Raw genomic sequence first — 12647 nt, 5'->3', positions numbered from 1 at the left:
TCAGAACGGCTCGGTGGAGGACAATTTATTGATACAACCATCCAGCTTCTCACATCCCAATAATGCGCCCCTCTCGGACTCTGGTAACGGGGTGAAATCTCTTTTCTGCATCGTAGAGGCGTCTAGAGGTCAACAACCTCTACACAAGCGGAAGAAGAGGTCACTACACACAAGGAGCCTCCGAGAGCTTTTTATAAGCCAAAGGGGGAACCAGTTATAGGGCCTCCAGTGACAAGACCATTCATCTAATCACACCACAACTCTCATCATTTACATATCTGCCTGAGATGGAACAGCATGCTGGGTTTTGTAGCAAAATGACAATTTCATCTAGGGCTGGATGTTTTTACAAAGAGTGTATACTGAAAAATGTCACATCGGTAAAGTGACATAATGTACTTACCCCTCCATAAAAGCAGCTCGCTCGGTACATATTTTTCCTGGCTCATTAGAATCAGAATCATACCAGTGTTTGATGTTAAATCTTTCTTCTGGTATCTCAGTGGTGCAGTTTTTCCCCTCAACAAGAACTTTCCAAAAGTTGTCAATTCCCTCACCTGTACAGTAGAAATATGACATTAGATATCCTTGAACGATGGTAGATGGTAGGAGTTAAATCTATCAGATCTGCAGTAATGACATGATTTGATGATTTGGTTGGAATTATATCTGGACACTGGATTACTATTTCTCTGGGGTGTGTATCTGGGCACTGTGTAAGCACCGGCACAGGATAGTTGTGGAACCCTGAAAGAGATTTTACCCAAGTGAAAAGTGGCACTCTCAAAACCGCATCAACACACTGCTAATGGCACTGGTCAACAAATTTTTACAAAAGTCATATTACTGAAATAAAAGTAGTCATTTCTTATCAATTTTATATTCTCAACACAAATAGGACAGTCAAAATGCAAAATTGGCTCTACTTTTTTTGTAATCTGCAATAATTGTTAACATCGCAAAATGCCTGCCAATAGTAATAGGCCTCTGGGTAGTACCTGTAAAAAAACAAGTCATAGACTACGTCTTAGATTTCTTTGCCGGTCTCTTGTCCAGCAGTTCGGGAGTGTCTCAGCGGAGGCTCCAGCAGTAGTCAGCCAGCATGGTAGTGGACCATGTTCCCTGGTATCTTTGTTCCATTGTTTCGATATCTTGAAGAAAACGTGCGCCATGTTCATCACTAACCATACCACAGTTGTCTGGAAAGAAATCCAGATGGGAATGAAGGAAGTAAATCTATGTTGCAGCCAAGTTTCTGATACTGTACTAGTTCCTTGTAGTTTTCTGCCCTAGTGTTCCTGAGAAAGTTTGTAGACATTGGTTAAAAGCATTCCATGCTTGTTTCACATCACCCTGCAGCAAGTTGTTTAATCGGTCATCTTTGAAGAGCTCTCAAATCTGAGGACCCACAAAATCTCCCTCTTTAATCTTTGCGTCGCTGATTTGAGGGAATTTTTCAAGAAGGTATCGGGAAGCTGGTGAAGTCTGATCCATGGCTTTCACGAGGTTCTTCATCAAACCTACTTTGATGTGATGGGGTGGTAGCAGGATTTTATGGGCCTTGAGCAGAGCTGGGTGCTGGATATTCTTCTCCCCAACTGCTACATTTTGTCTGTGAGTCGATTCCTTCCACTAGTAGTTCAATTCCCTTGCTCAGCTATCCCACTCACATAATAAACATGTGTATTGTGTATATCCCTGCTGCAGTCCAATTAAAAGGGCATCCTTCAAATCACCACAGAGGTGCCAGCTGTACTTGTTATACTCAATGGATTTCAATAGCTGCTTTAAGTAAATTTACACGGTGCAACACAAAAAATGAACTATATAAAATATCTTCAAAACGAGAGCCCCCCCAAAAAATTTCATGGTCATATGTGTGTTCAGCACACCAAGATACTACAGATTAAGACCTTTTTAAGTCAGTAACAATTTCAGTGTTGACCAGTGTGACCTTATACTTAGTTCCTCTTTAATCTGAATCTCCCACTCCCAAACTGCACAAATCCTCCGGAATGCGCTACCCCAATTAGATTAGTTCCCAATGTTCACAGTATTAAGAGTGCCCTAATTGCATCTTTTTAGGGAGGCCTACCACATTCTCTTATCTAACTCTTCTGTATTTTTCCCCACTTGTACAACCCCTCTCAGAACCAGACCTCCTTCATCCCACTATATCCCACACACCCCATACACCCTAATGCATCTCATATCTGTACATACACATAGAAGCGGTTGGTGGCTGGCTCATACAGCTTTATATATATACTACTTTATTTATATAAAAGATGGCCAACCATCATACAGAACAAGCACTGCTTGCACATAGACTTTTAAAATTGTCTTTTTGTTTAAAGAGGCTGTCCATTTGTAAACTACTGATGGCCTATTAGCAGGATAGGCCATCAATAATAGAGCAGTGGGGTCTACCACCTGGAACCCCGCCCATCAGCTGTTTGGTGGGCCAGTGTGCTTGTGCACTGAACTTTTTTTCTATAGGGAGCAAACAGCTCCGTTCTCACTGCAGTGGTCAGATTTGGTATTGCAGGCCAAGTTTCCATTCACTTCAATGCAATCTGGGCCTGCAGTTCTAAGCCTGGCCACTGCAGTGAGAACGGACTTGTCTGCTTCCTGCAAAAATCAGCTTAGTGCATAAACCTGGTAAGGACACATCAGCATGCCCTATATCATTAATTAGCGTAGACTTCAAACTGTACTCTCAAAATGTACGCCTCTATTCACTGAACAACTATCGCTCTTGTATGAAAGCATAGGAGTAATAGTCGTCTTCCAATGAAAAGTACACTTAGGCAAAAGTTGTCATTTGGAATTCTGGACCTGTTCCATTATTGCTTTACAAAGATGTGGGTAGAGAGAGCAGGATCTAGCTCTTACAGGGCTCAATGGTCATCTGGCAATCTCCGGGCTCATATACAAAGTTACCTGACCTGTCCCCCTTTCTGACAACTAGTTGTAAATACAGCTGTAGCACGCACCTCCGTTTGGTGTGCCGCATCTTAACAAGCCAAACACTAGTTCAGCACATTCCATAGTTTGCAGGGCCATCAAATTAATGTTTCAGGCTACATTACAGGGGTTTACCACTATTGCAAACTATGTCCTATCCACAGGTTAGGGAATAACTTGCTGATCGGTGGGGGTCTTACTGTTGAGACCCCCAACGATCTTAAGAACGGGGAATCCGTTGGAGTTACTGTAAATTCGCAGAGTGAGGAGGAAAAATTAAAGGAATAAATCTTTTGCTTTGACACTTGGGCTCTCAATATCCAGCAGGCTATAGGAACTTAAAGAGGTTTCCCATGACCTTAAATTGCTTTAATAGCGTTCTGTACTTCCTGGTTGCTGCTGTCCAGGACATGTGACTGCTGCAGCCAATCACTGGCCACAGCAGTGACCTTCTATAGTCAGTGATTGGCTACAGCAGTCACATGTCCTGGTCAGAAGCCACCCAGGAGTGATTGTGAAGCAATTTAAGGTAATAGGAAAAACCCCTTTAATTGTAGTGCAGGGCATAGGACCCTTGTGAAATGCTCTCAACCGTATCCTTAGGTTTTACCCCTCTTCTGAAGGTGTTCCTCAGCTCCAAGTATAATGCTCCACATTTGGTGGTTGTGCTCCTCATCGCCCCCCATGGTGAGAAATCTCTCTACTATACAATGTGTTGTGTAAGGTCTCATTTACCTCCTGGGAAATTACATCCTATTCCAACAATTGCTATCTGGTCTTCTAGATCGCTCATTTCTGCAGCCCTGCAAGACAATAAGACATCATACTTAATAGAAGCATTACTGTTAGTATAGAACTGTTTAAAGGGAACCTGCCACGTCCTATAAGTTATTGTGGTTATAGGACTTGACGGTTTCCTTTTCACCCCTTAGTGACTAGATATACAGGTTTTTACAGCAGTCACTAAGGGGACTTGGGCTAAGATGTTGTGTTTTAACAGCGGCCTAATCTAAGGCTGACATGGGAATCTCATGCAGGGAAGAGCCGGCCCCAGTCTGACAGATGCCAGCCGGGATCCTGCACTAATGGCCGGGAGCAGAGAGCCATGAGGCCTCTAGCACCCCTTGTAATTCTTCCTCTTGTGCCGACTCTGCTGCCCATGATGATTCTACCACCGACGAAGAATTTGTTGCCTGCGGCAATGTCACCCATGATTGCTATGTCACCCTCTGCCTGCATTTGCGGCAACTTTGCTGTCCATAATGACTGTGTTAGGCCTCCTGCACATGGGCGGAAATTCCGCAGAATTTCCGCCCATATCCGCTGCCATAGGATTGCATTAGAAAACGCAATCCTAGGCAGATGGCCGCGATTTGTCTGCGTGAAATCACACACGGAAAACAAATTGCGAGACCCACACAGAAATGTCAGTAGTGCCGGGCGGCTCCGCTTTGCACATGCGCCGGCTGGCCGGCAGCCGGCACATCACAGAGTCGGAGCCGCGAGAGAAGGTGAGACCCACACTGGTCCCTGCAGGGCCGCGGGTCGGATTCCGCTGCAAGAATTCTCGCAGTGGGATCTGACCCGGCCGTCTGCAGGCGGCCTTACTCTGACCCCATGGAAATGTTTACAGGATTGTCAGCAGATCCAGCATTCTGCCCAGAAATATTGTGTAAAACTGATGGATAAACAAATATGTTTTTCTAGACTAAAATATTTCAAAGCCTAACTTCACATGTTCACAACGGCTGGAAAAGATGCTTTTTATTATCCTTTGATTTTTTTTTTTTATAGAAAAAGATTAAAAGGAAATTATGAATCATTGAAATTCCATACTACTAGAGAAGTTACCTTCATGGAGATTGGGAACACATCTTTGTCAGTGAGCGACTGAGTGAGAGAGTTACATGCTCCACCCCTGATCACATGATGGTAATGTCATCACAGGTCCTAAAACATACAGAGCCTGACAGCAGCCGTGTGCTTACGGGACCTGTGATGATGTCACTATCATGTGATCAGTCACCTGGGCTTTGTCCTCCTCCCCTGAACACAGGATGGTGATGTCATCACAGGTTCTTAACTTTATTTAAAACCTGCAGAGCCAGGCAGGACCTGCGATGAAGTCACCATCATGTGATCAGTCACCGACTCTGAGCTCCGCCCCCTGATCACATGAAGGGGATGTCATCACAGGTCCAAAACCAGTAGAGTTGGATAGCAGCCATGTGCTTACAGGACTTGTGATGATGTCCCCGTCATGTGATCAGTCACCTGTTTGGGAGCAGTCCAGGGGTCACATGATCAAAGGGTCATTAGCATGCACAGTGTCAATTGTGATGAAAAATGTATGTAGCAGAGCTGTATGTGTGTGTGCTGTGCATGTACCAGAGCTTTGTGTGTCTGACATGCGCATGTAGCAGATCTGTGTGTGTGACAGGCATGTAGCAGAGCTGTGTGTGTGATGTGCATTTAGCAGAGCTGTGTGTATGACATGCGCATGTAGCAGAGTTGTATGTGACATGCATGTAACACAGCTGTGTGTGTGTGTGACATGCATGTAGCACAGCTGTGTGTGTGATGTGCATGTAGTAGAGCTGTGTGTGTGATGTGCATGTAGCTGAGCCGTGTGTGTGTGACATGCATGTAGCAGAGCCGTGTGCTTGTGACGTGTGTGTAGCAAACTGTGTGTGTGTGAAATGCTTGTAGCAGAGCTGTGTATTTGACATGCGTTTAGCAGAGCTGTGTGTATGACATGCATGTAGCAGTGTTGTGTGTATGTGACGTGCATGTAGCAGTGCTGTGTGTGTCTGTGTGACATGCATGTAGCAAAGCTGTGTGTGTGACGTGCATGTAGTAGAGCTGTGTGTGTTTGACATGCATGTAGCAGAGCTATCTATTATCTATCAAACGCTCTTAGAGGTCTAATGACAGGGATGTCTTTGAAGGTCCCAAACCAGCAGTTCCTAAAACAGCAGCTGTGTGCTTACAACTCCAATCACTTCCACTATATTATATTAGTAAGTGGCGCATTGTGCCACCAGAAACAATAGTACTATAATTTCCTAATAGTTACTAGCTTAATTAAAAACATGAGCAGATGAATAGTCCCACAGAACTCTGGATAGCAATAACTAATGTGATGGTATGCCACCTTAAGCGACTCAAAGGCCTAGATCCTAAAAACTAGGAGACGGCCTTATGTTCCAATGGTACCAGACACTAGTGAAGGAGGGTGTGTCTGAAGAAATAGGAATCAGTGGGAGCTGCACCATCGCTGTCATAGCTCTCACTAAATACACATTAGTTTTTCAAAGTTGTACGCCCTCCCTATTCAGCATTTACATCGGCAACGGTGAAATTGGTCCTTGTTCCCATACCGTGCACACAAAAAAAGCGGTAAGTGCCTCCTCCCCATCACACAGCAGTAGTGAAATGACGGTCTCCTCATATGCTGTACATCAGCCATGATGCCCCGAGGTGACCGAGTGGCGTTTTACGGTGTTCTTCCCAGCTGGCAGCACCAAGGTGACTGACCCAAAAATTAACCTGACGATCCTGAACCCCAAAAATGTAAAAACGGTATCGCAAATCTAGGATAGTGCAAATAAATAGGAAATAAGCGCTCAAACTATTCAACACTCAGGCTCAGCGCTCAAAATAATTGAAACCCAGGCTCAATGCGTTTCTAACAGACATGTATCTGTCTCGTCCTCAGGAGCCTAAACAAAGCTACAGGATACTTGCGAGTAAAATAATAAACGTGATAATTGGTGCCGCCCCCCCCCCCCCCCCCCCAGATGGTAGGTGGATGGTCTGAATGATAATTATGATAATACTTATAAGGCCATGCATGCTCCTCTGAGTGGTGCTGCAGAGGTATTGTTCCATCTTCCTCATTTGCATATATTTCACAGAGGAGTGTCAATAGCCTAATAAGCATATCTGTTTATACCCAGGACTGTGATGGTAGCAAGAGGGCATCTACTAAGGTTAGAGGAAAGAAGGTTTTATCACCAACACAGAAGGGGATTCCTTACTGTAAGAGCAGTGAGACTGTGGAAATTTCTGCCTGAGGACATGGTGATGGCAAAATTAATGGAGTTTAAGAGGGGACAAGACATATTTTTAGAGCACTACATCATTCCAGGATATAAACATTAAGTAACCAGAAGGATTGTTGATTTGGGGATCTTCTGACTGCTGAACTTGGAGTCAGGTAGGAACTTTTAAACTGTTGATCCAGTGATTATCCTGACTGCGATTATGGAGTTCGGAAGTAATTTTTGAGGGTTTTTCTTTCCTTCCTCTGGATCAACATGGGGGTTGGAAACAGGCTTAGGGCGCCCACCCACTGGCGTTTTTTTTCCCTGCGAAATTCGCAGCATTTTTTTCTCTGCAGGGGTCTATGGGACTTGTAATGTTAAAATCGCGATCGCGCAAAATCGCAATTTACCGCGAAATCGCGATTTTAACATTACAAGTCCCATAGACCCCTGTAGAGAAAAAAATGCTGCGAATTTCGCAGGGAAAAAAAACGCCAGTGGGTGGGCGCCCTTAACCGGATGAACATTTGTCTTTTTTCAACTTAGCATACTATGTTATTTCATTTCTGAGCTGCAAAGTCCATCTTACCATGTATTGTGCCATCACCAGAGAGCTACATACATCACATACCTCCTTTTCCAGCTTTTTCACTTTTTGCAACGCAGTCTGATATGTATCATGCATCTTTCGATTTGCACTCAACAGTATCCATCCTCTTCGACACAGAAGCAAATTCTCTGCCCTTTTCTACCTTCACTTTCTGCAGACATTTCACAATATCCGCAGGCTCTCCCCCCTTCATCACATCATCCCAGGGCTCACCTAATCCTACACACTGCAACCACTCAGGGGCCAATATATTATAGGGTGCTTTATTCCCCCCTGCAATAACTGACAATTCACGGACACTTCTTTGTTCTTATTGAAAAAATGTTGCAGCATCGGCGGGTGTAGAGAAAACAAATCAAACCTTTATTCTCCCATAGTGAGACAAGCTTGACAAAGATCCGACTGAGGATCGAAACGTCGCCATTGTCTCACCATGGGAGAATAAAGGTTTGATTTGTTTTCTCTACACCCGCTGATGCTGCCACATTTTTTCAATTGCGCTATTATACGGCATTGGTCTGGTCCGTAAGCGGCTGTTGCATTGTTCTTGGGGGATCCAACCACAGGAGTGGTGATTTTTTCTGTGTGCTGCTGGAACCTATTGTTACTTCTTTGTTCTTAGACACAAACATTTTTGTACTATGGCGGAATTTCTTAAATAACAACATTTTTGTACTATGTCTTATTATCAGGAGTTCTTTAAATTTCCAATCAGAATTTTACTTTAAAATGACTTTATTACCCTCACTGAATGGCTAGTCATTAAGCTTTCTGCATGCATTTACACCGGACGACGATCATTCAAACTCCCGCGGGAGTGCGGGTTTTGAAGTGCTCTGAACGATAATCATCCCGCGTAAAAGGGCCTTAAAACAATAGGGAAGGTTTAACAATAATAATTTAAATTACTGTATATACTCGAGTATAAGCCTAGTTTTTCAGCACATTTTTTTTCTGCTGAAAAAGCCACCCTCGGCTTAAACTCGAGTCAGGGAAGGTTTAAAAAAAAAAAAAAACCTCCATACTCACCTCCCAGTCAGAGTCTGTGTCTCCGGCGGCGGTGCGCGGGCTGCTTGAATTCTCTCCGCTGTCATCCCCCGCCGTTCTCTTTGCTCAGCTCTGTCATCCCCCGCTGTCAGCGCTGTGTAAGTAAGAGCTGTGATTGGATCAAGCGCCGGCCAATATCAGCTGGTGCTCGATCATTCACAGCCAATCCAGCTGCTTTAGAATTCTCTCTGCTTGGCTTTCAAATCCCCTGCCGTCAGTGCTGTGTAAGTAAGCGCTGTGATTGGATCAAGCGCCAGCTGTGATTGGCTGGCGCTCAATCCAATCACAGTGCTTACTTACACAGCACTGACAGAGCCAAGCAGAGAGGATGGCGGGGGATGACAGCAGGGGGGATTCAAGCAGCTTGTCGCACAGACACCGGCTGGGAGGTAAGTATGGAGGTTTTTGTTTTACCTAGTATATACTCTAGTATAGCTCGGCTTATACTCAAGTCAATAAGTTTTCCCTGTTTTTTGTGGGGAATCTTATTGTCTCGACTTATACTCGGGTCGGCTAATACTCAAGTATATACGGTAAGTGATAATCGAGCATAGTGATGAAGGATGGTCCTTCTATTGTAAATTATTATATCCATATACGAAGCATAAAGCTTGCAGACATCACATCATTAGCTGCACATTATTAAAGGAGATGTCCCGCGCCGAAACGGGTTTTTTTTTTTTTTAAACCCCCCCCCCCCCCCGTTCGGCGCGAGACAACCCCGATGCAGGGGTTAAAAAAACCACCCGCACAGCGCTTACCTGAATCCCGGCGGTCCGGTGACTTCAATACTTACCGCTGAAGATGGCCGCCGGGATCCTCTATCTTCGTGGACCGCAGCTCTTCTGTGCGGTCCACTGCCGATTCCAGCCTCCTGATTGGCTGGAATCGGCACGTGACGGGGCGGAGCTACACGGAGCTACACGGAGCCCCATAGAGAACAGCAGAAGACCCGGTGTTACGGCACTCTGCCCCCCCGAGCGCCAGTTGGGGTGCCCTGATCTCCTGCACCCCACTGTCCCTGCCTACTTGCCTCGGCCCTGGCTAACCCCAGGCGGACAACTGGGCGGCAGTCCCTGCACTGGCTAGGGACCTGGCGACTGCCTAGCTGGAACTACTAACAGGGGACAGAGTGCCGACAGAAGAGGCAGGTGTAACAAACCCACAAAACTTACAAGTACAAGCAGGGCTGGAGATGGAGCTCACAGGCAGATAGACAGGACCCGAATAGCAACTAGTGCTGACTGGGACAGACCAGACTAGGGGCTAACAGGACCAACAGAAACAGGCTGAGAAAGGATAGCAGGGCTGACAGACAACTAGGGACTGGCTGAGGTCAACTGCAGACAGACTGACTAGCTGAAAGCAGAACCAATAACTGGCAGTGAGCTCACATCACTGCCAGTCTCTTAACCACAAGGTTCCGCCCCCGGGCGGAGAGTGGGAGGAGGCAACTCCACCCACTGCTGTATAAGACGAACGGAGGAGTGCGGGCGGCACCCTACGGGTGGACACGCCCATGCCGCCGCCCACCGGCCGTCCCAAGCTGCTGGGATAACCTCGACACAGGGCTCCAGGCTGCTGGAGCCGACGCCGGAGCGACGCGCGCCGACCGCGGGACCCCGTGCCGCGCTGTATGGTAACATTACCCCCCCTCTGACGGGGGACCTCCGGGCCCCCGGAAACTCGACCAGGCTTATCCAGGAGGCGGCTGCGAAAACGCTGTACCAACCCGAGAATGTGACCCACCTGGGCGGTCACCATGGGCTGATCCTCAGGTCCATGACTTCGGTAGTCTGTGGCTGCCCCATTTCCTTCAGGGCCAACCGTTGACATATCGTCATGTTTCAGGTCGTCTTCCGAGTCAATGTCCAACCATTCACCACTGTCTTTTGACCCATCCTCGCTACCAATGACGCTGCCTTCAAAATCTGAGGCATCTCCAACTTTAAAATCACTGTCATCTGAGCTATCATACTCCAAAAAACTCTTCCGGGCCCCCAAATATTGTAAGGTTCCTGTAGCCCGGCGAGAATCCAGGATCTCCTGGGCCTCGTATTCAACTTCATCACGGACCGGGGTGGGCGGCGGGGGACCGGAGGTGGGCATCACCGAAGGGACAACAGGTTTCGACACAGACTTATGGAACCCCCTGCGACCCCTGATGCAGCGCCAGCAACCGTGAAACCGCCAACCCCACTCGGTCCGGCTCATCGAAGATGCCCCCGAGTTCCTGAAAAAAGGAGTCCACCGACTGCAGGGAGGGGGAACCCTCGGGAATAGAAAAGGCCCAAGTCTGGGCAGAGCCCCGCAGCAGGGACATTATAAGCCCGACCCTCTGGGCCTCTGAGCCCGAAGAACGGGGACGCATCCGAAAAAACAGGCGACACGCCTGTTGAAAAACGAAAAACTTGTTCCTCTCCCCAGAGAACACCTCGGGGAGAGGGCACTTGGGTTCGGGACTGGTAAAGGCGTTCTGCCCCTGCGACAACGCCCACTGCTCCTGGGCCACCATGCGAGCTGACAAATCCCGGATCACCGGCACCAGGTCTTGCAGCTGGTTTGCAAGGGCGCTGATCGCCGCCATGAAAAAAAAGGTATTTTAAGGGCCAGTTATTATGTTACGGCACTCTGCCCCCCCGAGCGCCAGTTGGGGTGCCCTGATCTCCTGCACCCCACTGTCCCTGCCTACTTGCCTCGGCCCTGGCTAACCCCAGGCGGACAACTGGGCGGCAGTCCCTGCACTGGCTAGGGACCTGGCGACTGCCTAGCTGGAACTACTAACAGGGGACAGAGTGCCGACAGAAGAGGCAGGTGTAACAAACCCACAAAACTTACAAGTACAAGCAGGGCTGGAGATGGAGCTCACAGGCAGATAGACAGGACCCGAATAGCAACTAGTGCTGACTGGGACAGACCAGACTAGGGGCTAACAGGACCAACAGAAACAGGCTGAGAAAGGATAGCAGGGCTGACAGACAACTAGGGACTGGCTGAGGTCAACTGCAGACAGACTGACTAGCTGAAAGCAGAACCAATAACTGGCAGTGAGCTCACATCACTGCCAGTCTCTTAACCACAAGGTTCCGCCCCCGGGCGGAGAGTGGGAGGAGGCAACTCCACCCACTGCTGTATAAGACGAACGGAGGAGTGCGGGCGGCACCCTACGGGTGGACACGCCCATGCCGCCGCCCACCGGCCGTCCCAAGCTGCTGGGATAACCTCGACACAGGGCTCCAGGCTGCTGGAGCCGACGCCGGAGCGACGCGCGCCGACCGCGGGACCCCGTGCCGCGCTGTATGGTAACACCCGGACTGCGCAAGCGCGGCTAATTTGGCCATCGGAGGCCAAAAATTAGTCGGCACCATGGAGACGAGGACGCTAGCAACGGAGCAGGTAAGTATAAAACTTTTTATAACTTCTGTATGGCTCATAATTAATGCACAATGTATATTACAAAGTGCATTATTATGGCCATACAGAAGTGTATAACCCCACTTGCTGCCTCGGGACATCTCCTTTAACTAAGAGGTTACAGCTTACATGCTACAAGGAACATCACTGGGAAGTCGACTCATCTGAACCAGCAGCCGGGGAAGCCAAACAGTACTAAGACAGAGTATCTTCTACTGTAGACCGACAGATATGACACCTCCTCATTCTGTCTCCAAAGCTTCCCATTTGACTTGAGTAATATGAAACTTTTATACTATTCTAATACAGGCCACTTCATGTCTGAGCTCCAAAGTCGTTTACACAGCGTATCTTGACATAAGTAGAGAACAAACACACATTATAAGTCTCTCTACACAAGACAAGATATATCTCAAAATACACACACATGTTGATTCTTCTTTTCTCTGCATACACCAATAAGTCGCTCTTCCCAAACATGACTATTTACCTTAGCTCTCTGTCCAGAACAATGATGGTTCAAAAGTCGGGATTAAGGGCAAACACATTTGGGGCTTGCGCGA

The 12647-nt window shown here is 47.3% G+C and overlaps 1 protein-coding gene across 1 annotated transcript in view; it reads right to left on the bottom strand.

Annotated features, from left to right (window-relative positions):
- The window catches only part of LOC136590901 (mycocerosic acid synthase-like polyketide synthase), a 42939-nt gene extending 30603 nt beyond the window's left edge, over nucleotides 1-12336 (bottom strand). The window contains exons 1-3 of the mRNA XM_066588423.1: nucleotides 12214-12336; nucleotides 3703-3770; nucleotides 404-557 (exon numbers count right to left, since the gene is read on the bottom strand). Coding sequence (XP_066444520.1) covers nucleotides 404-557; nucleotides 3703-3770; nucleotides 12214-12248 — 257 coding nt within the window. The 5' untranslated portion in view covers nucleotides 12249-12336. The remainder of the gene's footprint in view (nucleotides 1-403; nucleotides 558-3702; nucleotides 3771-12213) is intronic.
- Nucleotides 12337-12647: the final 311 nt, after the last annotated feature.

This window comes from Eleutherodactylus coqui, unplaced genomic scaffold, assembly GCF_035609145.1.
Source record: "Eleutherodactylus coqui strain aEleCoq1 unplaced genomic scaffold, aEleCoq1.hap1 HAP1_SCAFFOLD_53, whole genome shotgun sequence".
Taxonomy (NCBI): domain Eukaryota; kingdom Metazoa; phylum Chordata; class Amphibia; order Anura; family Eleutherodactylidae; genus Eleutherodactylus; species Eleutherodactylus coqui.
This window is presented reverse-complemented; position numbering and strand designations above follow the sequence as displayed.